At 45.6% G+C, this 15865-nt stretch overlaps 1 protein-coding gene across 1 annotated transcript in view; it reads left to right on the top strand.

Moving 5' to 3' along the window:
• Positions 1 to 15865, top strand: part of LOC115141758 (BCAS3 microtubule associated cell migration factor-like) — a 355332-nt gene that overhangs the window by 121848 nt on the left and 217619 nt on the right. Inside the window, 5 exon segments of the mRNA XM_065000321.1 lie at positions 5105 to 5229; positions 5586 to 5751; positions 5976 to 6076; positions 8098 to 8187; positions 12192 to 12292. Of these exon segments, the coding sequence (XP_064856393.1) occupies positions 5105 to 5229; positions 5586 to 5751; positions 5976 to 6076; positions 8098 to 8187; positions 12192 to 12292 (583 nt within the window).

Here is a 15865-nt window from a genome sequence, read left to right as displayed (position 1 = left end):
GGCCCTGGTAAAATTGTATAGGAAATATGGTGCCATTTTGGATGCAACCACTGGTCTGCTCTACCCTACAGCCCCCCCTGCTCTCAGTCGCTGGACGAGCGGCTCTATCGGATTTGTTTACGGAGAGGGCCCTGAAAATAAATGGAGGCTGTCAGCTGCTGCTCTCGCCCTGCCCCCCTCCCGACCCCTTGATGGCGCCTCATGTTCGCCTCAGCCCTGTAATGCCAAACAACTTTGATGGTGGACGTCGCAGATTGAATTATGCCCCTGAGGAAAAGCTATTAGCTCAGTCGAGTCCTCATTTGTTAAATTAAAAGTGGAAATGACATGCGAGTAGTCTCTTCAGTGAATTAAAGTTGCAGAGAAAATGAAGTCTCTTCCTAATAGCACAAAAAAACATTTTGTGGGGAGAGAGAAGGAGAGAAAAGGGGATTTGGCTTCGGTTTAGTGACATCCATCGCCCCCCTCTCCCCCGTCACACTCGGTATATTTATTTTTCATAGTTTATTGATACTGGGTTATATTTTTAATTTTGTTCCTCTTTCCTGACCGGTTCCTCTGTACCATATGGAGTCCAGAGTACTGTCTGTGTCTGTCTGTCTGTCTGTCTGTCTGTCTGTCTGTCTGTCTGTCTGTCTGTCTGTCTGTCTGTCTAAACCTCAACACTTTCAAGCCACTTCAAGTGAGACCGAGTGGAAAATAATGATTTGAAACGCAGATGAATAAACTTTTGCGGCCATTTCTACTCAGAGAACCAAGCTGTGATCCCACTCCCATTGGCAGACGGTGGTAACTCAGGATTCTTCAAAGGGAGAGCAGCCACTCTAGCTGATCAGTATGGAGACACTACAAGGACAACTTAACACAGTCTGTGGTGTGTGTTCGGGCGTACATACGTGTGTGTTAGTACCCAGGCCAGCCCTGCAGCATAGCTCCTTGCAGCCTTCTTCTCTTCTTAGCCACATTTCTATAATATTTAATTTGTCATTGGGCCTTTCTCCTCAATTCATGAAAACATGTACTTTTTAAACGATGCTATTTCTTGAAGTATTACTCAAGCCTGCCTCTGCCCAAAGGCAACGGTGAATAGCGGGGCTAGAAAATACCTTTCTTCACACCACACACAGCTCCGTGTGGCAAATGCGTCAGCATAAGATTTCACCCCAAAACCAAAGTCAAGCCACCCTGGAATAGGATTTGTGTTTCCTGAGGATATTGAAACTGGTTGACCACAAGCTTTGAGGATTACCATTTTTTTCCAGTACGTGAGAGAGGAAGCAGAACGTTGGAGAGATGGTAGTAAACCTCACTAAAGAAGAGCCCTACAGACTCCATGTCGCTCACCACTAGCTGTCAGACGCACGCGCACGCACCCACACAAATCATGGTGGGTGAGGTTACGTGTTCTGTTATGACTAACACATACCCCAACCCTCTTTGCCTCCCTCCCTCCCCAAACCATTCACCAGCTCCCATATCATTGATTCTGTTAGAGAGAGATCCAGAGCGTGGAACAGGATTTGTTGTTTCCCATCTTCACCATATTAGTCATACTTTGATATGCAGATGTTGCATTAGAGAGGTTGATAAACAGAGAGCGTGACTGAATGAAAAAATGTAGAGAGTGACTGAATGAGAAAATGTAGAGAGAGTGACTGAATGAGAAAACATAGAGAGAGAGTGACAATGAGAAAACGTAGAGAGAGAGTGACAATGAGAAAACGTAGAGAGAGAGTGACTGAATGAGAAAACGTAGAGAGAGTGACTGAATGAGAAAACGTAGAGAGAGAGTGACTGAATGAGAACGTAGAGTGACTGAATGAGAAAACGTAGAGAGTAACTGAATGAGGAAAGAGAGAGTGACTGAATGAGAAAACGTAGAGAGAGAGTGACTGAATAAGAACGTAGAGAGAGTAACTGAATGAGAAAACGTAGAGAGAGTGACTGAATGAGAAAACGTAGAGAGAGAGTGACTGAATGAGAAAACGTAGAGAGAGAGTGAGTGAATGAGAAAACAGAGAGAGAGTGACAATGAGAACATGGAGAGAGAGAGAGAGTGACTGAATGAGAACGTAGAGAGAGAGTGACTGAATGAGAAAACGTAGAGAGAAAACCTAGAGTGACAATGAGAAAACATAGAGAGTGACTGAATGAGAACGTAGAGAGAGAGTGACTGAATGAGAAAACGTAGAGAGAAAACGTAGAGAGTGACTGAATGAGAAAACGTAGAAAGAGAGTGACTGAATGAGAAAACGTAGAGAGAGTGACTGAATGAGAACGTAGAGAGAGTGACTGAATGAGAAAACATAGAGAGTAACTGAATGAGAAATCGTAGAGAGTAACTGAATGAGAAATCGTAGAGAGTAACTGAATGAGAACATAGAGAGTGACTGAATGAGAACATAGAGAGAGAGTGACTGAATGAGAAAACATAGAGAGAGAGTAACTGAATGAGAACATAGAGAGAGAGTGACTGAATGAGAAAACATAGAGAGAGAGACTGAATGAGAAATCGTAGAGTAACTGAATGAGAAATCGTAGAGTAACTGAATGAGAAATCGTAGAGAGTAACTGAATGAGAACATAGAGAGGGAGTGACTGAATGAGAACGTAGAGAGAGCGTAACTGAATGAGAAAACGTAGAGAGAGTGACTGAATGAGAAAACGTAGAGAGAGTGACTGAATGAGAAAACGTAGAGAGAGAGTGACTGAATGAGAAAACGTAGAGAGAGTGACTGAATGAGAAAACGTAGAGAGAGTGACTGAATGAGAAAACGTAGAGAGAGAGTGACTGAATGAGAAAACGTAGAGAGAGAGTGACTGAATGAGAAAACGTAGAGAGAGAGTGACTGAATGAGAAAACGTAGAGAGAGAGTGACTGAATGAGAAAACATAGAGAGAGTGACTGAATGAGAAAACGTAGAGAGAGTGACTGAATGAGAAAACGTAGAGAGAAAGTGACTGAATGAGAAAACGTGACTGAATGAGAGAGAGTGACTGAATGAGAAAACGAATGAGAACATAGAGAGTGACTGAATGAGAAAACGTAATGAGAAAACGAGTGACTGAATGAGAAAACGTAGAGAGAGTGACTGAATGAGAAAACGTAGAGAGAGAGTGACTGAATGAGAAAACGTGAGAGAGAGTGACTGAATGAGAAAACGTAGAGAGAGTGACTGAATGAGAAAACGTAGAGAGAGAGTGACTGAATGAGAAAACGTAGAGAGAGAGTGACTGAATGAGAAAACGAATGAGAAAACGTAGAGAGAGAGTGACTGAATGAGAAAACGTAGAGAGAGAGTGACTGAATGAGAAAACGTAGAGAGAGAGAGTGACTGAATGAGAACATAGAGAGTGACTGAATGAGAAAACGTAGAGAGAGAGTGACCGAATGAGAAAACGTAGAGAGAGAGTGACTGAATGAGAAAACGTGAGGAGAGTGACTGGAAGAGAAAACGGAGAGGGAGAGAGAAAACGGAATGTGACTGGAAGAGAAAAGGATGAGGGAGAGAGGGAATGCGGAGTGAGAAGGATGCAGTGTGCTGTATTGGCTGACCCCTGGCCGTCCGGCCGAGGCTCTGATGTTTTCATGGCTCTATCTCCTGGACACACTGACAGACAGACAGACAGACAATCGGACGGATGGACAGATCCCGAGGAGGAGAGAGAGGGCCGTAGAGTTAGCCAAGGCAATATCCTGACATGTTCCGATCTCTCTCTCATCAGCTAGCACGGCTTACTGTAGATATTTGGTTATTCAGCATCCCCCTTTATCCAACACTAATAAATACACAGCCACTAAGGCTTTCCCCCTGTTCTACCCAGAAACACCCATCACACGGTGTCGGCTAAACTAAGACATCAACATCTCCCCTCGTCCTGTGAGTCATTTACCAGCTGCTGACAGTTATAAGGGAAGAGGAGGGAGAGTTGAGGCCCACAACAGGTCATTCAACACCTATTAGTGTGCAGGCTGTGTCAGTTTGAGGCTGTGAGACCAAGGATAGTTCCAGTACTGGACAGTATGCCTTCACACTGGATTCAACATAACCACTTTGGGGTAGATAGTATGGAAAATGTTTGAGGAATTGATCAGAAGTGAATTGTTGAATATTACATTTCATTATAGAGAATTTTCATGTTCCAAAATCTTGGAGTGTGTGTGAGTGAAAACCGGGGGTTTTAGTGTCCACCTTGGTTATAGGGCTGGACAATAATACCAGGCCACTCCGCTACTGTTCTCCCATCACTAGCATATGCAGCATTGTCACCATACTGAACCTTTCCTGTGTTCGCTTTCATCCAAACGGTCCTGACATGTCTGAATAATCCAATAACTCCCAGTAAATTCTCTCAAACGGCTAACTCAAAGTGAGACTAGGGGAAGCAGCTGGAAGACTAGCAGCATTCGAGACTCATGTTCAAGTGATAACCATTATGGCATCCACTGGAACTCAGTTCTATTCATGTGTGTGTTTTCCGGCGTGTGGACAAACCCAGTCCTCAGTACAGTCAATGGTCAGGCCAGTGGTGGTTTCAGTGTACATGACATGCCTCATGACAAAAGGAAGGGCATCATCAACTACAGAGCTGATCTACTGGCATGGGAATACACACAGAGACACACGTTATCCCGTTCCGACTGCAGGAACCCTGTGTTGGATGAGGGAGGAAATATCCTGTATTATGTCTAATGCTGTTTTTAATTGGCTGAATAGTAGAGACCAGTACATAAATCATTTGTCCAAACACCGGCACAGTGGAATTGGAGACAATTCAGGGCAAAAAAGATTTTGTCTTCTATTTTTTGTTGCTACCAATGCACTTCATTTTAAGTCATGCTCATCTCTTTATTTTGTTAAATCGCATGAAATGTAATTGTATTAAAAGCTTGGCTTGTTCTTTGTTCACAGATGTGACAGTGTTTGAACTTTAATATCTCAAACCAGATTGGTATCATTCTCTCATTCTTTAACTACAGCTTTAGTTGATCTAACAACTCAAACCGCCAGCCTTTATTTTCTTCAAGAGGAGAACCCTGTGTCCCTTCGGCTGTGTTCTGCTACCCACTCACCCCCTCTCTCTTTCGCTCTTTCTCCTGCAGCAAAGCCAAGCCTCCCCCCCAGATCTCCCCCAGTAAGTCCAGTGGAGGAGAGTTCTGTGTGGCTGCTGTCTTTGCTGCCTCACGCTCCTGGTACATGACCAACCCCAACATGAAGAGAGAGAAAGGTGAGGAGGGGTCGCTTTGGCTTTGTAGCATTATGTTTATCATTACATATCCCACTAGTGCATTAGTATCCTAGCTGTTACCCCCAAAACCACCATCACGCTAAAACACTTTCATTTCGTTTTCATTTGGCAAAATGTAGAAGTTTAAAATCGGTGTGAGAATCGCAAATACCATTTGACTTGGATCTGTGCATTGACCTTTCTAAGCCCCCTGTGTAGACCCAACATTAAGGTCAAGGAAGTACAAACCCACTCAGGGAGATGCTGGGCGAAGTAGACAAAACACTTAGCAATGTCACAACACCACGCTCCTCTTACTTTGTAACGTTGACCTGTTGACCTCCCCTGTTCCTCAGACCAGTCCAGCCGGTCAGTGGTGGAGTCCCTCTACATCCTCAGTTGCTATGGCACCCTAGTGGAGCATGTCCTGGAGCCTCGGCCAATCAGCACAGCCCAGAAGATCAGCGATGACACACCCCTGGAGCTCAACACATGTCCACGGGCCTGCTGGAGCCTGGCCAGGTAACTGACCCTTACACACACACACACACAGACCCTCTGTTTTTCCCCCCTCTGTTAAGCTGTGGTTAATGTTATGAAGATTTAAGTACATTACTGTGTAACTGCACAATATATTACTGTATGATTTATACAGTAGTGCACTACATTGGGAATAGGGTGCCATTTGGGAGAGATCCTGAGATCTCTGTAATTGACTGTGTGTTTGTTGTGTTTTGTTGTTACAGGACTCCACTGTGGAATGAGCTGCAGCCTCCCTTTCTCTCCAACCACCCTCTGGTGCTGGCCTCTGACCTGGTGCAATATTACCAATACCTCCTGGCTGGATGTAAGTGTTATACACTGTGTGTGTATATGTACTATTTGTGCGTGTGTATGTGTGCACCATTAGCCCGGTGCCAGAGCTGAAGCCTACTGATTCCTACTGTTTATTCTCTATGGGAGATTGTCTTTGCCTTCTTATTGGTGACATGCTGAGAGTAGGACCCTTTCAGTCCTCCTCCATTACATCCCTGTTCCCTCTTAAAACCCTCAGTGGAGATCAGACATCAGTCCATCTGAGTAGTGCTCTGGCCTCAGATCTCTTATCACACAAACTATCAGCTTTTCATCCGTTCTGTTCCGTCTGTACGGCGCTTTCCATCAAGTCTTTGTCACAGTGTGTCGCTGTGTCTGCCTCGTCTGGACAAGTCAGCATGACAACGCTAACAGCTCAACCAACTCCACTCAACTCATTCAAATGAAGCCGATTAGCCAGCCTCAACTCCTCCTAACTCAGTAACAAGTACAAAGAGCACCAAGCACTTCAGGTTGATATGTGACAGGCTGTGGAGGCTGGAGATGGCAGAGTGTACACGGATGGCCACACATTTAACTTAACCTCTGTTATAACTGTGCGTTGTTGCATTAGCTGCATAATCATAAACATAAATCAGTAATTAGCTCTTGAAGTGCCGTTGGGGCAAATCCCCTTCTCATCCCGTGTGCTTGTTCTTCTGTCTCCTCTATTCTACGCTAAAATGTCTACCTCCCAAATGGCACCCTATTCCCTACTTAGTGTACTACTTTTGACCTGCGTCCTATGGTCAACAGTAGTGCACTATAGGGAATAGGGTGCCATTTGGGAAGTAGACATTCTCCCAGTGCTCAGGGCTGAATGAGTAGGATATTTTCTCAAATGAGTTCTAATAGTCCTTTCTAGTGTCAGAGCAATGAAGTTAAGTTGGTGTGATTGTTCGGCAGCGGGCATCGGCGCTGGGTTTAGTGTGACTTGGTCCTGTGAGAAGGCACAATGGGGCAGACAGAGGGCACAATGGGCCAGACAGAGGGCACAATGGGCCAGACAGAGGGCACAATGGGCCAGACAGAGGGCACAATGGGCCAGACAGAGTGCATAATGATTTAGTCTCGGTGCTTTCTCACAAATAGCTCCAATTAGTGATGTACAAAATATCACCCCCCCCCCCCTCATCTGTCTCTCCCTCGCCCCCGTTCCTCCTGACAGCCAAGCAGCACCAACCCTATCGCGCTCATACACCCAGGTCAATACAATATGCACTTACTTCATTTTCCGTCTTGTACTTCTACCCATTGCTCCGCTCCACCCCCAGGCGTTTCCTGCATGCTACTACGCCTCACGGAGTGCCACCTTTCCTTCCTCCGCTTTGCACCCGTTCTGTTTCATAACACTGTGCGTCCACTCCGCTCACCAGCAGATGGATGGGCAGAGATGATGTGATCCAGGGGGGGCCAATCTGACCCGGGGATGCCACACAACACACACACTGTGTTGGCCTTCTCCAGTGGTGTGTAAAGATCAGAGTTTATGGAGGGAGAAGCTGCTGCTCTCCACCCTGCTCCAATACAAACTACAGTATCAGGGTCTAGTTTACGTAGTAGATACTACCTCAAATGTCAACAAGCAGAAGGAGTGCATGACGGGAGGAGAAAGGGATAGGAAAGCGAAGAAGACAGAGAAATTGAGAGACGTGGAGGAGATGAGAGGTCACAAAGAGAAATATGGAGAGAGGGAGGGAGCGAGGCAGGGGTGTATGATAAATCACTGGTATCTTTTTTAGATCTGCAAATGAGTGTGTATTCAGGGACCTAGCTGGGTTCCACAACCTTCTAGAGTTTGGGGTTAGAGTGTTTACATGTTGTGTGATTGACAGCTGCTGCTCTCTATATTGAATGACCGGTGTGATTAAAAATGCATGTTGCTGTGGAGGGATGGAGCTCAGGGTCATGCCAGCCCAGCCGGAGAGGAGCCTCGCAGGCTGGTGATTAAAAGCAGCGGTGGTGCCACTTCATGGTCACTATCTCTACCTGTCCGTCTGCCCACCCCACTAGCACCGCTCTGGGCCCGCTCTGCTCTGCCACAGCCTGGTAAACAGCAACTCCACTACACTGCTGGGGATGATAAGAGACGGAGAGAGAGAGGTGCACACACTCACAGACACACACACACACTCAGACACACACACACACTCAGACACACACACACACAGACAGAGACCCTTTTTATTCTAAAAGGCCCAATGTGAATAAATGGACACAGTGAGATATGAGGATGACCTGTGGTGGATCCTCAGAATAACACCACCACACGATTGCTGTCTTTTTTCCATCCAGCTTTCATTCTTGGCTTTAGTCATTTTCTGTTATTTTGAATGGCTGTATTCAGCCAGCCAGTTAGGTGAAACAGAGGCAAACCTTTTGACCTCCCTGATCTTCTGGCTGGCTCCAATGTGAATAAATGGGGCCAATTTGTGTTGCCCTGAGTTGTCTTGAGTAGATTTAAACCTGTGGTCGGATCCCTTAGAATAACACCACCACACGATTGACGAATGTGAGGCTTTTTTCCTTCCCCATTTGCAGCATTCATTCTTGAGATTTAGGGTATATTTTCTGTTATTTTGAAGTGTGGGGGCTGTATTCATATAGCTGTGTGTTCAGACACCTCTTCCCCGGCCGCAAGACTTCACTGAGGCAAACATGGCGTGAATAATTGACCTCCCTGATCTTCTGGCTGGCTCCTCTGAGTAGGCTGGACACTTCAGTGGTGGCTGCGCTGGTGCTTTTTGGCCCTGGCCTCCCCCTAGTTTCAATATTTATTAGTCTGGATGTTTACCTCTGGGCTGATTGCTTTACCTCTGGGCTAAGAAATAATAAAAGATAAGAATACCTAAAATGTTTGGTTTTAGCCCTGGGCTGATTCCTTTCATAATGTAGTAACTGTGGCTGTTTGGTCTTGGGCTGTTTGGTCTTTACCTCTGGGCCTTTGGTCTTTACCTCTGGGCTGTTTGGTCTTTACCTCTGGGCTGTTTGTCAATAACCGCTGGGCTGTTTGGTCTTTACCTCTCTGTTTGGTCTTTACAGGGCTGGGTCTTTAGGGCTGTTTGGTCTTTACCTCTGGGCTGTTTGGTCTTTACCTCTGGGCTGTTTGGTCTTTACCTCTGGGCTGTTTGGTCTCTACCTCTGGGCTGTTTGGTCTTTACCTCTGGGCTGTTTGGTCTTTACCTCTGGGCTGTTTGGTCTTTACCTCTGGGCTGTTTGGTCTTTACCTCTGGGCTGTTTGGTCTTTGACCTACCTGGGCTGTTTGGTCTCTACCGCTGGGCTGTTTGGTCTCTACCTCTGGGCTGTTTGGTCTTTACCTCTGGGCTGTTTGGTTTTTACCTCTGGGCTGTTTGGTCTTTACCTCTGGGCTGTTTGGTCTTTACCTCTGGGCTGTTTCGTCTCTACCTCCTCTGGGCTGATTGGTCTCTACCTCCTCTGGGCTGATTGGTCTCTACCTCCTCTGGGCTGATTGTTCTTTACCTCTGGGCTGTTTGTTAAAGAAAATGTGGGAAAGGAGGATCAGCCATAGACAAGCACTGTACAAGCCGGCCTTGTCAGATAGTGACATTATCCCAACTGGTCTTCCGAATTGTCAAAAAGGACTGTCCAAATCAGTGGAAGAGAGAGAGAGACCACCTCAGATCATTAGTCTTATCTCTCCCCAGAGGTCATCAGTCAGACCTGATCAATATCTGGCCCTGCTTTGTTCTGGGTCTACTCACTTTACGTGCTGTTACTGCTACTGTCATCCAACAGACAACTAACTCTGTCTGAAATTACACCATATTCCGATATAGTGCACTACTTTTGACCAGTGCACTATATAGGGAATAGGGTGCCATTTTGGATGCATCCCTGCACTTCCTCCTGCTACTGGCCTTGACCAGACCACTCACTGTGTGTCTCCTCTGATCAGCAGAACTACACCACTTCCTCTTAGAACACAGAGACACAGGCTCGTTAAGATCGCTTAGGAACATTTTTTAAATCACTTTTGTTTTATGATGGTGTGTTACCAGAACAGGGTATTTTCCAAAGAATAACACCAATCAGATTTGCCTGGTAAACACCATACATTTGTTATAATTCTACTTCATAGGAATGGTTATATTATTCCGCCTGAGTCAGTTCAAATTGTAGTCTTTGCTATCAACTATCACTGAAGCAAATATGCCGTCTTGCGTTAATGAAATAGTACACCGTTTCAGACAGGTAGTGTAGTGGGCCTTTAATAGTTGTGTATTAGTGGACCAGTATAGCCATCTGCTGCGCTGGGAAGAAAAACTTTTCCTAAATGCATGACTGCTGTCTGCACTTCAAAATGATGTTATTTTTCTCTGAATTGCCCTGTGAAACACTGTAAGATGGTATTTTATAACTAGTCATGTTGGAACAGAACAAGCTTGCCCACCTGGCCCAGATTTATAATGGGCTGTTTTTGGATTGCATAAACAACAACAGTAATTGTGAAAGGGATGGCGAGGATGTAGGATTGTGTTCCCAACAACTACAAGTGTGCTTTGCTGTAGTTCCTCAGCGTCACAGCTAGAAGAGCTTAAACACCTTATAGTTGAAGACTTTTCTTTCAGTCAGAAAAATACATTGAAATGACTTAGGAACTGTGACCACTTGGAGACACCAGTTAGTCCTCTCACTCAAGCCCTTGTCATTGTTTTATGTTGCACCTACTCCATATTTTCCAGGAAAAGCGGTGAATTGCACACAATCAGCAGTGTAATGTTTGGATTCTTGTGTCAGGTGAACTGTTGTCCTCAACTTTGGTCTAATAATTTTCCCATAATCTTTAAACTCTTACCTTTAAATTGCTACCATGCTTATGCATATGCTTTTCATATTTCTTCTGGAAGAAACATTTCCATTTAGCCGTGTCCATATAGGCCAATTCCCGAGACTGTAAAGGGTTAAGAAAGTCTGTGAAGACCTTAAAAGCAGCAGACCCAATGGCTGTCTATTGATCTGTCTATATATTTATCCAGCCACTGACTCTGGTAGATATGTCTGTAACTGTTTGGTGGGGTCAGTCTGTCTCTATATCCCTACATTCGCTAACGCACACGCACACACAGAGGTCTGTCTGTGCTTGGGCCTTGGGGATGACCACTGCCTCCCCACTCAGGAGCATGTCCGTCCGGCTCTCTCAGGCCAATGGAAGCCCCCCCACCCCCACAACGCCGTAACCCGAGCCAGACAGCAACTGCTCCAAAGCATCAATAATTAATTAGGGAACAGCTATTGCCCCCAAGGGTCAGAGAGCAAGAGTAGAGCAGGAGGGAGAGCGATGGAAGGAAGGAGGGAGGGGTAGTAATGATTTTTGTTTAATAAGTAACATAAGCAGGCTTTGTTAGAGAGCAACATAAGTATCTGGCTAGGAACCACACACACCTTCACGCTACCCGTCTCTCCAGAGCAGGTGAGAGCAGTGTGTTACAAGCTTTTAGGAAAATAAGGTCAGCCTCTCCACAGTGGAAGAGAGTCAGTCGAGGTATTTGTTACAGCGCTGCTGTGTATGTGGTGTCAAGCCGACAAGCACACCTCCTTAAGAAGCCTCCCAACACCTGCTCAGAGAGAGACCCAGAGAGAGACCCAGAGAGAGAGCGAGGGAGAGAGGAGGCGTAAGAGACAGCAGCGCCTTGTGCGCTCCAGATGAGAACTTAACAACTTTATTAGTCATTCCTGCATTAAACAAATTCACCACGGACGGGGGGGGGGGTGCTAGGCCCCGAGGTGCCAGGAGAAAAGACAGATTTTACACATTGAGCTTCATTCTCCACTGCTGCTTATTCACGCGTGTTAATACTCTGTCTGTCTGGGTGCCTCTCTGCCTGTGCTGCTGACGGAGCCTCACACACACACACACATGCACGCTCACTCACACACATGAGTGTGTACACATGTTCTCTCTCACTTACACATGCTCCTACACACACTCAGGCACACACATGCCCTTTTTGCTCTCTTAACTGAGTGTCAGAGAAACAAGCCAACAGGAAAAACTTGAGCTTTTTCTCTCTCTCCTTGTCTGTCCCTCGCTTTCTTTCTCTCTCTCACTCTAACAAACACCATCAACCTCTCTCTGTGTCCACAGTGGTGCCCCCTGGAAGCCCGGGTCCTGTCACGCGCCACGAGTCTTACGACAGCCTGACGTCAGACCACAGCGGACAGGAGGACGAGGAGTGGCTCTCACAGGTGAGACGGACACTGCCCGGCTGGCACCTCTGAGTGATAACCAAGTCAACATCATGAAACACGCCTGATTCAGGTCATCTAAAGGGTTGATGCTCAGTTACCGGATAGATCAGGTTTATTAATGCTGGGCTATAACAAAATGGGACAGTCATCCCTTCAAGAGCCTATCACTCAGCAAACTATTTATTTTCTCTCATAAAGGACTTATCCTTGGCACTAGCCGGTAGGGGGGAAATCAGTGCCTTCTGCGTCCCTTTGACATTTTAAGTCGAAATTGTGCCCAAATATTGAATTTTGAAGAGCCTGTTATACTAAATTAAGAGCCCTTTAATACACTGCTCAAACAAATAAAGGGACCACTAAATAACACATCCTAGATCTGAATGAATGAAATATTCTTATTAAATACTTTTTTCTTTACATAGTTGAATGTGCTGACAACAAAATCACACAAAAATTATCAATGGAAATCAAATTTATCATCCCAGAGGTCTGGATTTGGAGTCACACTCAAAATTAAAGTGTAAAACCACACTACAGGCTGATCCAACTTTGATGTGATGTCCTTAAAACATGTCAAAATGAGGCTCAGTAGTGTGTGTGTCCTCCACGTGCCTGTATGATCTCCCTACAACGCCTGGGCATGCTCCTGGTGAGGTGGCGGATGGTCTCCTGAGGGATCTCCTCCCAGACCTGGACTAAAGCATCCGCCAACTCCTGGACAGTCTGTGGTGCAACGTGGCGTTGGTGGATGGAGCGAGACATGATGTCCCAGATGTGCTCAATTGGATTCAGGTCTGGGGAACGGGCGGGCCAGTCCATAGCATCAATGCCTTCCTCTTGCAGGAACTGCTGACACACTCCAGCCACATGAGGTCTAGCATTGTCTTGCATTAGGAGGAACCCAGGGCCAACCGCACCAGCATATGGTCTCACAAGGGGACTGAGGATCTCATCTCTGTACCTAATGGCAGTCAGGCTACCTCTGGCGAGCGCATGGAGGGCTGTGTGGCCCCCCAATGAAATGCCACCCCACACCATGACTGACCCACCGACAAACCGGTCGTGCTGGAGGATGTTGCAGGCAGCAGAACGTTCTCCACGGTGTCTCCAGACTCTGTCAGGTGCTCAGTGTGAACCTGCTTTCATCTGTGAAGAGCACAGGGCACCTGTGGACGCCGGGCCCTCATACCACCCTCATGGAGTCTGTTTCTGACCGTTTGAGCAGACACATGCACATTTGTGGCCTGCTGGAGGTAATTTTGCAGGGCTCTGGCAGTGCTCCTCCTGCTCTTCCTTGCACAAAGGCGGAGGTAGCAGTCCTGCTGCTGGGTTGTTGCCCTCAGCGGCCTCCTCCATGTCTCCTGATGTACTGGCCTGTCTCCTGGTAGCGCCTCCATGCTCTGGATACTACGCTGACAGACACAGCAAACCTTCTTGCCACAGCTCGCATTGATGTGCCATCCTGGAAGAGCTGCACTACCTGAGCCACTTCTGTGGGTTGTAGACGCCGTCTCATGCTACCACTAGCGTGAAAGCACCGCCAGCATTCAAAAGTGACCAAAACATCAGCCAGGAAGCATAGGAACTGAGAAGTGGTCTGTTGTCACCACCTGCAGAACCACTCCTTTATTGGGGGTGTCTTGCTAATTGCCTATAATTTCCACTTGTTGTCTATTCCATTTGCACAACAGCATGTGAAATGTATTTTCAATCAGTGTTGCTTCCTAAGTGGACAGTTTGATTTCACAGAAGTGTGATTGACTTGGAGTTACATTGTGTTGTTTATTTTTTTGAGCAGTGTATATTGTACAGCACTAAGAAAATTCTACAAACCTGATTTTTTTAAATGAATAAAGACTTGATAAAGTTCCCAAATTGTGCATTTTGACATGTCCCTCTGCATTCTCTGTGACTTCTGGGAACATTTAACCTACTTAACCCCAACATGTCTCAAATGTTTTACTGTCATTGTAAAACCCTAGTTGTTGCTTTGACAAAATCATTTCTTATTTAATGTTATTAGTGATTCATTTTAAGGTATAAAAACCAAACCCTGTACATCATTTTAAGGTCAATCCTGTTACAGGAACTGAACTCTCGTTTTAATATGGTGAAACTATTCCTTTATAGATATTTTTTTCAAAAGAAATCACAAACATCTAATAGTTATATCCTAGTGTAAAAGCAGCTGGTTCTACTCTTTGGCCATTTTCTGTTGTTTTTTGGTGGAAAACTGAGTGTGTCAAGTATAACATGTCAACCCTGTCACCCATAGATAGACAAAACCTTTTTTGTGAAGCCTGCATTCAATCGCCACTCCCTGCCCTCCAAGCTTCCTTTCCCCCTGTCACGAGAGGATTCATGGCTGATTTAAGATGAAATCGTCAACCCCGTTACGGTCAACCCTGTTACTTTATTTGGCGCTTAATAGGCACTTACTCTAGTAATTTTTGAGATGGGAGAAAGTTTTTTGTGTTCTTTATGACAGAATGTGTTTGTTTTTTTCCACCAAGTTAACTTACTCAAAAGGCACCTAATTGGTGGAATGACCCAGGAGCTAATAGGTGGTTTTTGGACTAAGTGGCTCTTGACTCTTAGATTCCTTGTCTTTGTCCAGCGGTGCATGATGCCACTATTACAGCATGAAATAAGATGACATTTTTAATCTAATACCAAATAGTGGTCATTTTGGCACTGAGTACTGCCGTGAGATGTGGTTTGGAGGGATATACAGTGCCTTCGGAAAGTATTCAGACCCCTGGACTTTTTCCACATTTTGTTATGTTACAGCCTTATTCTAAAATAGATTAAAGAAAAACTATTCCTCAGCAATCTACACACAGACTTGAAATTGAGCTTAGGTGCATCCTGTTACCATTGATCATCCTTGAGATGTTTCTACAACTTGATTGGAGTCCACCTGTGTTAAATTCAATTCATTGGACATGATTTGGAAAGGCACACACCTGTCTATATAAGGTCCCACAAAAATGTCTGCCGCATTGAAGGTCCCCAAGAACACGGTGGCCTCCATCATTCTTAAATGGATTAAGTTTGGAACCAACAAGACTCGTCCTTGGTGGTTCCAAAAAGGGCTCGTCAGGGAGGTGACCAAGAGTCCAATGGTCACTCTGGCACAGCTCCAGTGTTCCTTTGTGAAGATGGGTGAACCTTCCAGAAGGACAACCATCTCTGCAGCACCAACCAGGCCTTTATGGTAGAGTGGCCAGATGGAAGCCACTCCTCAGTAAAAGGCAAATGACAGCCCACTTGGAGTTTGCCAAAAGGCACCTAAAGGACTCTGACCATGAGAAACAATATTCTTTGGTCTGACGAAATCAAGTCTGGAGGAAACCTGGCCCCATCCCTACAGTGAAGCATGGTGGTGGCAGCATCATGCTGTGGGGATGTTTTTCAGCAGCAGGGACTGGGAGACCAGTCAGGATCGAGGGAAAGATAAACAGTGCAAAGTACAGAGAGATCCTTGATGAAAACCTGCTCCAGAGCTCAATGCAAATTAATTACTTAAAAATCATACAATGTGATTTTCTGGATTTTTGTTTTAGATTC

The sequence above is a fragment of the Oncorhynchus nerka genome, linkage group LG14 (genome assembly GCF_034236695.1).
Source record: "Oncorhynchus nerka isolate Pitt River linkage group LG14, Oner_Uvic_2.0, whole genome shotgun sequence".
Classification (NCBI taxonomy): Eukaryota; Metazoa; Chordata; class Actinopteri; order Salmoniformes; family Salmonidae; genus Oncorhynchus; species Oncorhynchus nerka.
This window is presented reverse-complemented; position numbering and strand designations above follow the sequence as displayed.